Genomic DNA, 17,732 nt, shown 5'->3' with positions numbered 1-17,732 from the left:
AGGAGTTAAGAAAAAGATGGAGGAAAAAGTGGGAGCAACTCAACCAATTTTGACGAAGTCTAACTAGAAGAGAAATTATTGGGTTACATGCAACTGCACATGCAACTTGCATTACATGTAATTACATATTTTCATGTAATGCATCCTCTTTGATCTACAAACATAAATAAAAACAAAATAACAATCTTATAGATTGTTCTTTAGTGCCTTGAATTTGATGATAACATCACACGCTATAGGAAGATCATAAATCTCCATTGTTTTTGATATTGCTTCTATCCTTACTGCATCTTCATATGCTGATTGCACAACCTTGGAATTCGTCGCCAGGGAAACTTGCAATTGTTTTGCCAAAGATTTATGTAAAGCAAATTTATTCATTTTGTGAGAGCCAAAATCTTCAGAACCTATATCAGGATTGACCTTGATTGTATATTCTGAAATCGTTCTTTCAACTGCAATCAGATTACCATGTTCATCAAGAATTTGACATCCCATTTTCTCTAAGTCACATGTGATCCTCGTTTCTATTGTTTGACAATCTCCAAGGGCTGATTGCAACTTTGTTATTAGTTTTCTCAATGCTTCTTTGTAGCCCATAAGCCCTTGATATGTAAAGAACATTTTACATGATGGAAGAATGTCACATGAAACCATGGCATCTAAATCAAATTTAACAATCTCACCTCAGTCATTGAGAATCTCTTTTAAATCATCTGCTTCTTGAGTCAAAGATGAAATCAAGCCTTGCTCCATTTCAATCATATCTTTGATACGTCTAATGATTTTAACCATAGCTATAATTTCTTGGACTCCTTTAGAAATGACTTCTCCTATCCAAGACTTGACAACTTCAATTAACTTTCTTTCCTTGGATGTCTGAGACATAACAACAACATTTTGAGAAGATTGTTGCTGAATGACTTCATTTAAACTGGTAACCTCCTGTTTGAGTTGATTCTTCTTTGTCCACAATTCATGATTTCTTTTTGACACATTAGCTAATGCATCTTGAGCATCTTGCCAGCAACTCACACGTGATTGCTTCCCGATTTTTACCTTGGTGAACTTGAAATCAGAATTGGTAAGCTCTTTAACAGGCTTGTCCACTAATGGCACAACAACCTCTACAAATTTGGTTTTCTCCAAATCAACTAATATCCTTGAAACAATCTTATCTTTTAAAGATTTGGACTTAGTCTTCTTTATAGGAAGGTTATCCGGAGGTAAAACCACTTTCCTTCTCTTCATTGTGATCCTGTTCAGCCATGCAAGCAAGTTGAAACTTTCATCTGTAGAAGCAGGTGCAATGTAGACCATGACATTGATCCTAATTGTATCTCCTTTGTAACTGAGCAAGATTCAGTTTGCACAGCTAAATTCATAGGTGCATGGTGAGAGGATTCTGTCACGAATAATTCAAAACCTGTTAGAGATGTATCAAGTTGAGAAACTTGACCCTTCGTGAGAGTTGGAAAATCTTCAAACACACTTCCCAAATGTTCATATTGTTCATTTGTTAAAATGGGAGGAGCTGTTGAAGATATAAGAAGAACCAATGTGTTGAATTCTGAAGTCAAAATAGAAGATGTGAAAAAAGTGGAAAATGCATCCACATCATCATCTATCTCATCCGGAAAAGGTGCTTCATGCATGAATGGTGCATGAGTCTGTGCATGTCTTGGGGGAGATATGATCATAACTTCCCCTTCTTCCTCCTCATCTTCTACCTCTGATTGTTCATCTGAATCCTCCTCTGACTCTTGAACTGGTTTAGAGATCTGAGATGATTTGAATCCCTTTCCACGCTTCAACTTGAATTAAAGAGACTTCTTCACATAAGCAGAAGAAGGTCCATCTTTACCTATAATTTCCAGTTGTGACTTCCTTCTAGGAGGACCAAAACTTCCACAATCCAAACCCAATTTCAGATTAATCCCTTTTAGGCCTTTAATTTTCAGCCACTTGTTGGTGTTTGCTAAAATGGATTGAAATCTATTGGGGATGGATGTACCTTCCTTTTACTGCCATTGAATGGGAAAAGGGAACCTTTTATCAAAACCTGCCTGATGATATTCGAGATCAAGAACATTGCCGTCATCTTCGATTTGGAAATTTGACGGGATCTCAAGCATTTTAAGATAAATGATTTGCTGCAAAGTTAATATGTAGTAATCCATCTTCATTATATCCAGTTCTGTCCGCATGTCAATCTAAACATCCTCAATATGATGAACATGTGTGAAAACCCTCTTGATTTGAGAATTCATTTATCTGAAATCAAAGTCAAATCTGGCTTTGAATTTCTTCAAAGTGATTAGCTACAATTTTGCTTCCATATTTTTTGCTTTATGTACATAATTGATCAAATAATTACCAATTACCAAGGGTTTGGCAGAAGAAATACCAAAACTAGGCCTATGCAAAGCATGCTGATCAAATTGAACTTCCATGAGTTGTCTGGCTAATTCCATCAGAATGATCCTATCAGTAGCGTACCTAGGTAAGGTATATGGCTCACCTCTAAAGTACCCAACCCTCAAGTAAGTATAGGTTGAAAGCTGGATAAAGATACAACCATACTGATTTACCTTTCCCAAGCTTCATTAGATACCCTTTTGATGGATAATTGTCTATCAAACAGACACCAAAAATGCCCAAAGAAAGCATCTTGCACTCTTCTATAACGGAACTTACTATTAGCTAGAGTGATCTGATCAAAGTAATCCCAAATTGGAATCTAAAGATGATCTCCTTTGGTTGAGAGTCCAGAGAAAGATCCAATGGCAGCAACAATGTAAACAAGGTGGGAATTCATGTAGAAAGGCATTGAAGTGCCTACATTGAGCAACTGTTGACAAAGTGCAGTGCTAATCAGTTCTCCCCAAAAGATATGCTCCGTATTATCCATGATCTAGAAGATGAATTTATACATCCATTGTTCAAAATTGGTGGAATCTTTAAGACCACAAATCCTGCTGAGAAAAATAATAAGATCTTTGTACTCTTGCTTGAAATTAGATCTATGAACGGTCTTTGCCGATCTCGAGAAATTGTTTCTCTTAGTATCCAACTAATATTGATTTACATACTTCTGAGAATCTCCTTTTTTCTCATTCCATATTTCTAAAGATAGATCTTTGGTTAGATCTACCCATTCTACATTATGTGGAACTTTGAAAATTTGCTTGATAACTTCTGGATCAAGACTAAAAATAACTTTTCCATTAGCATCCTTGATCGTCTTTGACTTTGGGCTGAAACACTAACGCATCCAAGAAAAAACTTAGGTTCCATGGCAGCCATAGAAATGTAGAAACCAAGTGAATATGACTCCTTTTGATACATTTCATTCATGACCAACAGGAGTTTCTACTCTCTGTAAAATCAGTCATATCTACATGTCCGATCTTTGTTTTTAACACATTGTCAAGAATGGACGTGACATGAGATGGAGTTGCATGAGCCAACTCTTTATCAAACTGGTGCTTCATTTTGCACTTAGATTTAGATGGTGAGGGCATCTCTTGTGCTTGTGCTGCAACACAAAAATCCCAAAACATAAACACATCATCAAAGGAAATCGCCATAAAGGTTGATTCTTGATCAGCAACAAAGGTTTGGGTATGGATTTGATACTTTGTAGACCCGATGAGATAATCTCAAAAGAGACATCATACAGATGCAATAGATAGAAATGGAAGGTGGGGTGAAAGAATTATGAAAGTGGAAATGGAAGGAGATGAATATGTGTGAAGGTGGAATGCATGGGAATGTGTGCTAATGAAAATTGCTGACTTTCAGAAAAGTGACTTGGGCTTTCAAGATGTTAATGTATGGAATATGAATTGCATGTATATGCAACATGTAATGAGGAATGGAAACAGGGATGAGATGCGAATACAAATGGAGAATGAACTTACATGCAAGTGCGAATGATGGATGAGATGAAATGCGTAATGACACGGGAAGTGGAATAACATGTATTTGCTTATGGAGTTGTAAGTGCATAAGGAAAGATGGAAATGCAATGTAACTTGAGGCAAAGTGAACTTTATAGTCATCTTTGTGGAAAGGTGAAGTCAAAGTACATGGAAAAACATGCACATGACATTTTTGACCTTTTAAAAAGTGTTTTAAGTCAAAAAGGGGTTTTAGAGATGTAATTACATGTAAGACTTTTCATGTAATCATGTTGTGCAATTGGATGTGGAAAGTGAGATGAGTGAAAATGGAAATGGAAAATGAGATTACATGTATGTGTGAATGATGGATGAGATGAAATACATGTAATCACATTTGACCAATGAGATGCGAAGTGTTGTGGCATGGAAAGATGGAAATGGAATGTGATGATGCTTTTGCATGAAATGGAAGGTGGAGTGAAGTGAAACATGACCAAGTTCTTGGGAAAGAACTGCAACTTTCCAAAAATGAAGAAAAACCGAAAAGCAAACACACAAAATACAAAAACAAACTTCAAAAGAAAAATGTACCTTTGGCAAAAGACTCAAACATGTCAACAAGCAAATCACTTGAATATGCAATTTCAAATTTGGAGTTTGGAAAAAAACCAAAAACTTGAAAATGAACCATTTCATCATTTTCAAAGGAAAAATACACTTTCCATGGTAAATCAACTAGTGTAAAACATCAAGCTAAAATATGCATAAAATCAGCAAGATAAGCACAAATTAATTAGCAAGAAGAAAAGTGTCCACTTATATGATGATTGTGTGCCAAAAATGAAGGATGAAGAAGCTCCAATGTTGAAATATTTTCAAACAAACTTTGGTCTTTTCAAACTTTGCAAGAGGAATTTGTAATGGGCAGCAAATGAGGCATATTTAATGCACTATGCAAAAAGTGCCCTAAAATCCCTCAAACTTCCAATGTTTTTGCTAAATGCAAGTTCATGAGACGTTTTTGGGTAAAAACATGATTCAAATCTGCCATTTTACAAGTTGTTTTTGTCATTGAGGAGCAAAAACGTGCTTTCGAATGACCAAAAGACATTCATGCAAAACACCAAACTTTTCTTCTTTGCCCCAAAATGTGATAAAAAAAACTCTAAAAATGGGCGTTTTAAAAAAAACTTGGGTCAATAAGAGCATGAAAATAACATTTTTAGCAAGGAGATTCAACGTTTTTATCATGATAACACTTGGATTTACAAAAACGACCCTAAAGGAGAAGATTAGAAGATATCTCATGAAGAAATCCAAGATTTCTATGCAAAAACATGTTCTTGGGAAGAACTTGCATGAAGTTTTTTCAAAATCGGGTTTATGAAGGTCAAATGTATGTGTTTGAGAGCAAAACACACCTTTTAGAGGTGTTTGCATGTTTTAAAAATGCAACATGGAGCAAAACACACCTTTTAGAGGCCATTACATGTTTTAAAAACATTTAAAAACATATAATGGGCTCTCCCAAGGCAAAAATGCAAGGCAAAAACAGACCTTTTTGGTGCATATGCATGTTTAAAAAACATGTTTTTTTGTCCTAAAATGGGTTTTGGAGATGCAATAATAAGTCTTTGGTGCAAAATGCACCTTTTTGGTGCAAGACATGTTTAAGTTACTTTCATATGCAACCCAAGGCAAAAACTCACATTTTTTATGCATATGCATATAACATATGAAGCTCAACTTTTTGATGTAATTGCACATTTAAGTTGAGTTTACATGCAATTGCATCAAAAAGGTCCACTTTTAAGATGTCATTGCACATTTAAGTAATCAATTTAAGCACATGTCAATTTAATTTTGATAAAATATTACTTAAGTGGGACTCAAATTATATTTACATTATCATATTAACAATATAATGTGTAAATATCATTTAATAAGTAATATTTACTAGAGCATTTGATTTAAATAAAAAAAATTAAATTGAACTATATAGTTAATATAGTCACTTAAGTAAAAAATAAAAAACCAACTCAACCTAAAAATATAACATAAAGTGCATTATAGTTACTTTAACTGAAAGTTTAAATAATAAAGTAACTTAAATACATAACATAAAGTGAATTTAAGTTATATTTTTCAAAAAGTGAAGGTCAAATTAAAAATATAATATGATATTTTTAATTCGTGCAGTTGCATAAAAAAAGTACACTTTTTGGGCACTAAATTGGTCATATCTTTTGATTGCCAACTTGGATTAGGCCCTAAGATAGATCAAATCAAAGGGGAAACCGAAAGCAATCACTTGAGCAAAACCAAAGGACTAAAAACCAAGAAACACACACTCAAAAACAAAAGAAAGGATGATGAAGGCTTCGAAAATCAAGCACAGGTTTGACAAACAGAAAAAAAAAAAAGACTTGACGAAAGCCTTCAGTAAAAGAATTTGCTACGTGAATTGGAGTTGATTGATCGATCAAGGTTAACCAATTGAATAACAAATTTACCATGTTCTCCTGAGTTTTCGAGACGGGTTTTGGGGACGACAATTTTTTTTTGCGATTTTGGGGACAGGGGGGTGGGGGGCGGGGAATAAGGGGACGACAAATAGGGACGGCTATATATATAGGGAAAATTTTAAAATATACACTGAAAATTGCAAATATATGTAATAACCCTGTGTGGTTATAGCTAAATCAAGCATCAATTTCTTTCACGTTTCAATGGTTTGACATTTTGTCAAACACTTGGCAAGCAAACCAATTACCACTAAATATATGAGGTTTTAAATTTTCAAACACAATATTAGGATGTACACCTAACTGATCACAAATTTATTTAATTTTGGCCTTAAAAGTATTGCATAAATACATACCAAATGCCAATAAACAATTTGGAAATGATTCACACCAGCCTCTGAATTCATTCATCGACAAACCATACACCAATATATGAAAATGGAATCTAGTTGTTGGCTGATTGTTATCAATCAAAATTTGAAGCCAGCCTGTTTACGTTCAAACTATGTAGTATAAAATGAATTTTACAAATTAAGAACCTGCTCTTTGCCGTAGAATGTAATTGCAAATTCAAATTGAAAGTTGCTTGGTCCAATTTCAATCTGGCGTTCACAGTCTACCTTTACAAATGCTGCCCAAAACTGATATAGAAATCATGCCAAATACAAGAACTCTTGGCATTCAAGCTGTAAATCCAAAACGTTAATTCTGATGCAAATTGAACAAATTGGGATATCCAGAATTACCAAACTCCAATCTGTAGACTAAACCCTCACCCAACAATAGAGATAATTGAAAACGAATTAAAACTAAATTCTTCAGCAAGCTAGTCACTTCTCAGCCACAGTAGAAACAGTATGAGAAGTCTCTTCAATTTAGATTGAAAATTAAATCAATACCACTATACCTCAGCAGTGGATTGATGCACAAAATCAGTCTCAAACCCTTATATTTCAGCAAGGGCACATAAAATCAGAACTTTAGGAAGATGTCACAAAGATGACAAAGCAAAATAAGATAATCAAATGATCTGATGCTTTACTCATCAAATGGGCTCATATTTATAATCTCCAAATGGCACAAAGTTTTCCAAATGAACTTCACTTAAGAAGCTTCCCAAACACAACATTAAAATATAATAAAGTGCCATTATAATCTGATTTATTAATTGCTTTTGGCTCCAAAAATGACCTTTTCCATCATAACTTAATATTCAGACATGTAAGGTCATTGTTTTTTGTTCCCACGATTTAAAACTTTTCGTCTCGGTCCCAGTGAGCTATGATACTGTGATGACCAACAAACAACACCAACAAAAATAACAACCTTAGTGATTTTAGATGAATAATAATAATAATTCACCTGTCTTGCGAAAATGGCTAAAGAAACATCAGAATCAAAATCTGACAACACCAAAGTGATCCTGATGATGAAAAATGATGAATGAACCTAGCGGCGTGACTTACAATAGATCCTCCCTCTAAGATTCTTGGAGCTCAAATGGGAAGCTCGAAATAAAAATTGAGAGTATCGCCCAACTCTAATTCAATTGAGCTCATCGGAACCAACATATTGACTTACTATAAATAGTAAGTCTCTCAAATGGAGCCAAAGCACACCATAGGCTGCTAGAAAGCCTATAACCACACAACTGAGACCCTTAAATCCCATTATCAGCTCACAAGGGTCGCAATGGTGAGATGACCTGGCCAATTGCAGGAACCTGCTAAAAATGAGGACATTACAATATACATGTCATTCGTATGAAACCAAGCACAAAACATGTCATTTAAACATTATAGAACCTTAACATACACTATTTGAATGCCATCTAGGAAATAATAACCGATTTCAGTGCTTAATTGACAATATGCATATCAATATGTGAACAAAAATATTTAAATATAAGTTTAGCAATGAACAATATCATAAAAGTCTAGAAATATAAATATGCCCAAAGGCTAGAGGGCTGTCATAAAATCTCATCATCATGTTCAAGTTCAACATAGAAAACAAAACATAGAAAAATGAAGTAGACTGCTGCTCAAGCTCTTGGAAGTAGAGAAATCACCTCTTCTTGCAAAATGAAAACCCCAACCAGTTGCAACACACTCCAACTTCACAGGCAAAATGAAACAAATGACAAAACAACCACAATGTGGTATTTTTTAACCTTTTATTGCATTTGGAGAGGCGGAGCCCACAAGAGGACCAAGTAGGGACAAACAAAATAAAGCTTTTTGTTTTTATTTTTTTTTAAGCTTCACAAAAAACAGGGCCGTCCTTGGTACGGCTAGGGGGCTTCTGGATGTACCCTTTCCATACCAAGGACGGCAAGCCATCCCCCTTTTCTTTCTTAGAAGTCCCTAAGTTTCAGAGACATCCCCTGGTGATTTGCAAATTTTGGGGATAGCTAGGGGATGTCCCTTACCTATCCCGCCGTACTTGAGATGTCCCCATCTCGGAAACATGGGTTTTTTGGCTAGGGACATAGCAAATTTAACTTAGAGAAATGCAAAACTAGTTTGAAAAAGTTTCGTACTGTTACCTACATTTTGTGGTGGTAAAATGTAGGACAACAAGAACTAAGGAAGGATTAAAGGAAAGGAAAGGGAAGAAAATAAGGAAGTGACTCTCAAAAGGTTAAGGGTTGTGACTTTTGGAAAGGGTTATAATTATGAAAGGTTGTGACTTTTTGAAAGGGTTGACTCACGAAGGTTTGCAACTCTACAAAAGGGTTGTAATTATGAAGGTTTATGACTCTTCGAAAAGGGTAGTGATTATGAAGGTTTGCGACTCTTTGGAAGGGTTGCAACTCTTTGAAAGGTTTTTGATTATGAAGGGTTGTGACTTTTCAAAAGGGTTGTAATTATGAAGAGTTGTGACTCATTAAAAGAGAGATGTTTATGAAGGGTCATGACTCTTGCGAAAAGGTTAACATGATAAAAATGTGTGATCCCTCCCTCACATGGGAAGATATAGAGGAGAATTATCAAATATAATGGAGGAAGGAGCAGACGAGATCTAGAGAAGATTTAGAGAAAGAGGAGGGATCTGATAAAAAAATTGAGAAGGAAAGATGAAAATAAGATATGTAGAACTAGAAAATGAAGATATGCAGATCTTAGATGGGATACGTGCAGATTTGAAAAATAGTAGAGATAGATTTGAGAAGTGAGAGATAGGAAGTGAAAGGGGCAGCAGTTGTCAAATAGATATATCATTTCATAACCAAAGGATATGACCCTTTCATAATGGCATTGACAAATTCAAGGCTACAATACCCTACACTCAAATAAAAGAGAAGAATTTCATTGAAGAAGGGCATGGATTCAATAAGGGAGATCAATTGGGAGAATAATATTATTCTGAAAGGAAGCGAGGAAAAGTGGTGACACTTTCATTCGTGAATTATAATGGTGAGATCGTTCGAAGAAAACATTAATACATTATCACTCATCTATGCATCATGAAATCAACCAATCCATGAATCAGAAAAGTTTGAATCAAACAATCTATCAATTAGCGAAGATTAATTCAACAAAGTGAATACACAAGCAGTCAAATCATCATCAATGAATTCACAACTTGGAATCAGAAATCAATCATCAAATGTCTATCAAATTAATCATTCAAACATCATCATTTAAGTATCATCCTGTCATGCCCACATTCAATCATCAAAAGGGAGAAAAGACAAAAGAATTAATAACAGATTATGGTTCAGATCTATGATCTGGGTATAACATCGTGTTTATGATTGTTTTTATTGAATTGAATATGTAGCACAGAATTATAATGCTATTTATAAATGCATATATAGACATTTGTACAGATATTCTTCATTGCACTGATTTTATCAATATTGTACCACTGATTGAGGAATATAATAATAGTATGTGGCAGCTTACATATAGATTTACAACCAGGACTATATACATATGTGCACTATGCTCTAATATGCATTTGATCTGCTAAACTACGAATGTCGTAATGCAGAGTTTATTGTGTATGTTTTCTGTCTGCTGCAATTAGTCATGGTAGGGGAAATGAGGTAGTCACAAGAGGGAAAATGGTGATGAGGTCACCTTCTAAGCACACCACCCCATGCTATGTGATTAAGGAGCCCCATGGGGCCAAAGGGGAACAAGGGGACTGCCTTTGTGCAATAGGAAGGAGGAACTTTTGGGCACCCCACAGTGAATGATCCTAATGACCACTATCACAGTGTCCCAATGCATATGGATGCTCAACCAATGGAGGTGAGGTAAAAGTGACAAGGATGAGGAGAATGGTGATAGGACACTGCAATAGGTATGCCACTTCATTTGTAAGGAAATGGCCACTTGAGGCTAGGAGGGATGGTGTATCCGCTCTTGGGCCTAGAATAAGAGTCCCTTGGGCACCTCATCAAATCACCCTACCTTATTACTTCTATGGTTGAGATATCTTAAAATTTGATTCCAGCAATCTATGAATCGGATGCATATTTATTTTCAACTCCAGAATGTCTAATTATGAATTATGATTGCAATGTTCCCTAAATTGCTTGTAGGATCTCAATCAAAGCGAAAAAGGTACCCTAAAGCCCTATGTGAGATGTTGATGAAAGTGGGAACATTATTTATTATGTACTGTTAAGATCAAAGTTGAAAAACTCCGACTTGACAGTAACTTGGTCGGCCCAATTTTTTTTGAAAATCTTGAAATCACCAAAACTCAGCAAATAAATAGGCAATAAATCAGTACTTTTATCAAACATTTAATAGTACATAATTTTGTAAAATATTCTTAAGAGCACACACATTACACCAAATTTGTAAAACATATACTGATTTGAGACATCTATCATATATTAATCAAAGTCTCAGATAAAATATTAACTGAAGCTATGAAGTAACTGAAACAAAACTTCAAAATTTATCAGACCTTAGAAAATAAATATTATAATATAAAGAAAACATCTTATTTAGAATTTAAAATGATGATTATTTTTTAAAATATTAATTACAAATTTATATCGTTATTTATTGAATTTTGATATATATAAAATTATTAGCCAATAAGCTATTATATGGGAGACTTTGAACGATAAATGTGATGTTTCATATTGGAAAACAAAAAACCGTCAGCTCTCCGGCCCGAAAACGCAGTTGTATTGGGGCTCTGGGTGTGGTTTTCACCGACATGTGGGAGTTGCAGGAGGACTTGCGCGGGTAAAAAACATGGCTTCTGTTAGTTGATGGAAGATGTTCAATCTTTGCTGGTTACAAATTCATGGATCTGTTGAAGACAAACGTCTGTTAAATGAGGAAATGGCAATCAGGCAGACTCACGGGCAGCCGTGCCAGGTCATGAATAAATGAGGCGGCCATTGATTGAATTCCTGCATAACTCCATGCCCACATCCCGAGCTATTTCAGCCACTCAGAGCTCATTTTTAATCATTTCCTCTGTCGGCACGAACACCAAATACAGTAAATCTCTGCTATTTACCAGGCCCAGACTCAGTTTCTGGCTGCGGCTCCTCCATTTGGGCTGCTTGTGGAGGTAAAGGACTGCCTTGTGCAGAGAATTCTAGTGATCTCCGTCGTCTTGGAGGACCAGGGATCAAGCCAGGCTCTGTGTCAGTATTTCCTCATCGCTTTGAAAATTTTCGACAGATTGTTCGTTTACAGCAGAGCAACACAAAAGTAACAGGAAGAACATCAAGCTTTTCCCTAATCAACTGGTTGTGTATAGCACAGAAATCCTGTAAAGCTGACCGTCCATTCCTTTCGAGAAATCGGCAGTTTCGTCCAAATATCTCATGGAAGCAGAGTGGAATATGGCAATCAGTGTCCCACAGATTCTCTGCTTGCTTCTGATTTCTGGCTTGCACAGAATCACTTTCCAATCTACCCTGCCTTTCTGTAAAGGATTCTACTTGTGCGAACTCCCTCATATTTTGCACAACTAGTGTTCTCTGTTAGCCATGCTTAAAAAGTATAAAACAATATACATTTATTCGATCTATTAGCTGTGAAATATAAAGATCTCTTTTAAATGCGAAAATTGTGTTATGACACAGGAGAAGACAAATATTCAGATCATTCATTCGTACAGTAAGGGAAGTTTATCAGCTAATTAAAACAAGTTGAAGTTGTGATATTTATTTTAGACCTACAAAATTATTTATGCTTAGGCATAAAGACAATGCAAATAAAGGGTGACCCTTATAAGAGATATAAAATTAGGAAATTGGCAAAATTAAAATTATGTTTCTTTGAGGCATTATGACAAATAGTTTAAGTACCCTACTTCTTTGAGACGTTGACAGGGCAGAAACCCTTTATGCCTTGAAGATATTCCTTACAAACCCATTTGGAAGAATATAGTCTAAACTCTTGAATTTCCCACCTAAAATCATGGCAGCATGAATTATAGAAGGATCTTGTAATCAGATCTGAAGGAAAGAGGTTATTGAGTGCCGACAGAGATGTAGTTGCACAACATTGAGAGAAGAAGACATAATAAATTGTTATCACTATTTGCTTAATTTGTCATATCCGATATATTATTTAACTATATCTCACTATCCGCGTAACAATTGCACCAAGAACCTCTTGGTGCAAGTGCTGGTAAATATATGTTACATATATTTGTCACATGTTATAGAGAATAACTATATACAGACAATAGCACAAGATATAGTATATAGTAATACACTACATTATATACTATATAGTAATATAATACTATATAATGTAACACGATATATTAACTATTAGTTTATATTTTAGTTGTAGAAAACTTGGGAAAAAAATTAAAATAACAAAAACCTTTGATTAGGCCAGATGAATGGATGAATGGAGCCCGTGTTTGTTCTCAGACACGTCAAAATGGAGATCGTGTGTTCAAATGGTTTATTGTTCAGTGTTTATCATTTGCTGGTCGTCGACTTTACTGTTGTGGAGTTTACCAAAAACGGTGTTTGTTCTCAGTGCATATAAACCCGTGGTGTTCTCAGTTAAAAATGCTTTTCATCGCTTTATGACCACGAAATGAAAAAGCCCTAAGATTTCTTTGTTTTGTTTTTGGTTTGCCTTTGTAGCACAGTAATTGTGCACATTTTTTTACAAGTTTTAGGGAAAAAAATGCCACGCGATATTGATTATCTCGGTGGCAATATTAACAGCGACTATATCGCTCGACCTCCAGACACGAGATATATCCGGATTTTGGCTAAATGTGTATTTTTACAACAGTCCCTGGATCTAGGTCCAGTTTGGAGTCCAACTCAATCTGGCTGGGAAACATCTAGGAGCCAGTATTCTCCCTGTGGGTTCATCTGGGATAAACTTGGGCAGGTTTGTCACCAGCCAGTGCAAACCTGCTTAGAAAATTGACCATTTTATTTATATACATATTTTTTAATTTTGTCATTTGAGCTTTCTGTATTTTTTTTTCACTATATTTGAAGGTGTTCGTGGGTGAAAACATAGCAGTTGTAAATATCCAGGAAGCTGTTGGTTGGTAGATTGGCAAAGGGATTGTCTACTTTCATGAACAGCTGGAGCTCGTCGATGGAGGAATGGTGCTGTTAACTGGTGAGGTTACCCATAGAAGGCCTGCAATCCAGCATGTTTTTGATGCTTTAAAGGATTCTTAGTTGAGCTCCAAAAATGTGGACATCGGTATAGCACTCTACTGTGGAATACATGGACATCCATGCCATCATTGGAAATAGTTCAATTACAAAAATGTTCAATGTGATGCATTAACTGCCCTTTTTAACTATTGCGCATAAATAAATAAATAAATGAAATCAATTTATTTAATCGTGCATGCCGCATATGATAGAACCATACAAATCTTTTTAATCATGTCTGAAGTTTTAATAATATTATTATTATTTATGTTATTATTTTACCATTAAATAATGAATATCTATTATGACATTGAAGTTTGACTTCTAATATTGAAGTGCTATTTTAAACTTTTGTGGTGGTTATGCTGAGTTATAAGATGTTATGCACTATTCTAAATTAAATACCCACTTTTAGGCTTAAATTATAATCTCTATATGCTCTTTTGTACAGAGAAAGCCAAAATGAATCCAGCCCAATGTTTTTTCCCGAACCCACAAACTGAACCTGAAACAAAACTCGAACCAGCAACTTCGTACAATAAAGAAAAATATTTGAAGATTTGTGTTTGTTTGATAGGAAGGAGCTATTTGTGCTACCGGCCTACTTTACTCCTGGAAGCCTTTAATTATGTGTGGCCTTGCATGCTTGAAGATGCATTATTTTTTATTTATATTTGATCATTGTAGAGTTGACTTTATATTGCAGCTATCAATGTTGCCAGGATCAATGATATCATCATAAATATTTTAGTTAAAAATTTAGATACAGAATCAATGTCAGGGAACATCTGATATGAAAATAAAAATGCCAACGGTTTATGAAGTGTATTTATAAATATGTTATCACAAGCCTGACCATGCGCAGTGCTTTTGTGAAACAGGAAAGCATGCTCCTGTTTTCAAAAGTGACCTAATTAGTAGCACCGTGCAACAAGAAAAGTTTGCATGCAACATCTCACATATTGAACAATATTCGGACATAGCAGAACAGTCAATGGAAAGAATTGCCTCTGCAATTTCATCATTTAGATACAATGCGGGCCGAGCTCGTGCCAGTGGTCTCCGCGCCCCTTCAAAGTCTGCAACAACTTCAAAATCAGTTAGGTAAGGAATAACTGGAGGAGTTGACATTTCTGGTCAATAATGGTATTTGTGCTTAACAATCTTTTGATGGTAATTGGTATGTTTTAATTTTGTTTTGAATGTTTCAGACATCACGAGAAACTTTTGATTAGTGTTTTCATTAATGCAGGGATCTTGATCAGACTAGCGATTTGCAAGTAGATTTTGGCAAATTTGCTTACAAGTCGAAAAACAAGTAGAATCCAGAAAGTTAGCCACAGATGATCTGTCTAGACATGTGCTTGCAGATGAATGCTTAAAAGCTTAACGGCATTGCTGATGCACTCTGTATTTGCTGCTTCTACCTGATTTACATGGTTGAAATCCGTGATTTTTTTTCATTCATCATTGAGGTGTAAGCCTTGCATGTATCTGTAAAACTCATTCTTTTTTGCGCTTATCAATAAATCACTAAAAATTGTAATGAAAGTTAAATTCCACATTTTCATTTTTCATCCCAGATATGAGTGCTACAGAGTTTGCTAGTTTGGTCATACTAAACCATAAAATTGTTCACTGAAGTGTGGACTTAATGTAAACAGCTGTCAAGTTGTTCTTTAGGTGGTATTCTTCACCCGCCCAGGCAGCAATAATGTGCTGGCTGTCTAAGCTGAAAACAAATTATTTTTTCCCAGAACAATTCAGCATACGTAACGACATTTCTATTGAATTATGAGTATTTATGGCATTTAAATTTAATAATTCTGCAAACTTTTTAAAAGAGCAACTGTACTTCTGTTGATTTATTGTTTTAATATTTAAATTAGGAATTAATTTTTTTACAATGTCTCTATATGTTTCTCCTGTGTTGCAGGGCCCCGCACTTGCATTGTCGGATTTGGACCAGGTTGGATCCATGATGGCTTGGACTTTGCCTGGGGTTTGGCTCACGGTTGTGAAGGACCCACAAGTAATCTAGGGCATATTTCGGTGAACCCAGGGAAAACCAAGGGCTGCCCATAAGAAAAATAAAATCATTTTCTAGAATCAGTTTAAAAACTGAAGTGCCAAATACCTAATTTCATCCTTACGTGATGGAAATTGCTAAAACTTTGTGAACCTTAAACGTCTTGTGTGGTTGTAAAGGTCTTATAGGGGTTCTTCACGGCAACCGAAGACTATGGATTGCCCACGGATGTACCTTTTTATTATGGATTTCTTTGTGACAATGAAGGACCCTTAGTCCTTACTTTGTCTTTCTTTCTGCTTGTTGCTTTGTTCATTTTCAGTCACTGTTTGGTGCCTTTGCTTGGCTGGCTCTTCTATTTGTGTGCTTAGTCCCATAAACTGTTTTGGTTTTTCGTGGACATTAATAATTTTATTTTATCTTATCTTATCTTATCTTATCTTATAATTTGGGCCTCTTGACTCCATTGTGGTCTCTGCTCCCACTCCCAAACCAAAACAAAATTCTTATCATTGATAACAATAAAGGTATCTTTGGTTCGTGGAATTGTAGAAATTAAGATTTCTAAATTTTTTGATTTAGCTAAATCAAGGTTTTGCAAATCTTCATTCCTATTTTTGAGATTTTACTTGAACTGTTTGTTTCACTCAGAAGATGAGTGTGAAGACACATTTTTATGCGTAAGCTTGGAGTTTAAGGAAGACTCCAAAAAGTAGTCTAATCTATTGTTTTTACACTCCTCAAAAAATATAACTAGGTTTTGATTTTCCATTCCTACTTGTTAGTAGGAAGTCAAAAAACTTGGTTTTGAGGCTAAATTAGAAGTCGCAAATTCCAATTCCGATTTGACAATTTTGAAACAAACGCAAAAAAATTCAAATCGAGTTATAAAAAAGCCAATTCTTGTCATCTTCCACAAAACAAACGGACCCTAAAGGTATGATGAGGAATTCAGATTTAACTCTTCAATATACTTAGATTATCATTTTATGGTTTCACAACTTGTCAAAAATGTCTTGACATGAGGCTCTAGCGAAATTGAACCAAATGTTAGCTTCTACATGGCTAGATGGCTAGTGGAAGTGACATTGTTAGGCATTGTGGTCTAAGTGAAATTGAACCAAATATTGACTTCAATGCTCTATGAAGATTATTGAATATTGATTGTAATTTTCATTTTGTATTGCATTTGACAAGTTACTAAATCATGAATTTATGAGAGTTTTTTTTGCAGTATGAATCATTTAAGTAATTTGTTTATTGCAATTATGATTATTATTGATTATAAAATTTAAATATATATAAAATTATATACATACAAACTCGTCTTTGTACCCAAGAAAATAGTAATATCATATTAGCGTACTTGAACTTGGACCCATTTCCAACCCTATACCAATATCGACAATGTTATCTTTCTACAATCATATATAAGAATTAAGGGAAAATCCTTATGATTGACCAAGTATCCCATAAGCAAGTAGTAAGATTCACTCCACTCTTTTGGTGATGTAAAGGATATTCATAGAAGTTAAAAATGCATTATTTTTGCTAAGTTCATGCACATAAACTACAGGTGCAAATCCAAAAGGTGACATTTGACTCGCTTGCTCCACCCACTTGAGGATATCATATATTCATTG

The 17,732-nt window shown here is 35.0% G+C and overlaps 1 protein-coding gene and 2 long non-coding RNA genes across 3 annotated transcripts in view; all 3 read left to right on the top strand.

Moving 5' to 3' along the window:
- The window catches only part of LOC149542508 (5'-3' exonuclease family protein), a 157,711-nt gene extending 141,808 nt beyond the window's left edge, over positions 1-15,903 (top strand). Inside the window, exons 14-15 of the mRNA XM_089797444.1 lie at positions 14,942-15,164; positions 15,313-15,903. Of these exons, the coding sequence (XP_089653570.1) occupies positions 14,942-15,164; positions 15,313-15,382 (293 nt within the window). The 3' untranslated portion in view covers positions 15,383-15,903. The remainder of the gene's footprint in view (positions 1-14,941; positions 15,165-15,312) is intronic.
- Positions 13,234-14,013, top strand: LOC149542509 (uncharacterized). Its single transcript, XR_016355467.1, has 2 exons — positions 13,234-13,779; positions 13,893-14,013. It is a non-coding gene; the product is annotated as an uncharacterized LOC149542509 (long non-coding RNA).
- Positions 15,707-16,511, top strand: LOC149542507 (uncharacterized). Its single transcript, XR_016355468.1, has 2 exons — positions 15,707-15,832; positions 15,997-16,511. It is a non-coding gene; the product is annotated as an uncharacterized LOC149542507 (long non-coding RNA).
- The last annotated feature ends 1,221 nt before the right edge of the window (positions 16,512-17,732 follow it).

The sequence above is a fragment of the Cupressus sempervirens genome, chromosome 8 (genome assembly GCF_028749045.1).
Source record: "Cupressus sempervirens isolate cs-2001-9-10 chromosome 8, ASM2874904v1, whole genome shotgun sequence".
Classification (NCBI taxonomy): Eukaryota; Viridiplantae; Streptophyta; class Pinopsida; order Cupressales; family Cupressaceae; genus Cupressus; species Cupressus sempervirens.
Note: the sequence above shows the minus strand (reverse complement) of the source record. Positions and strands in the feature narration are given on the sequence as shown.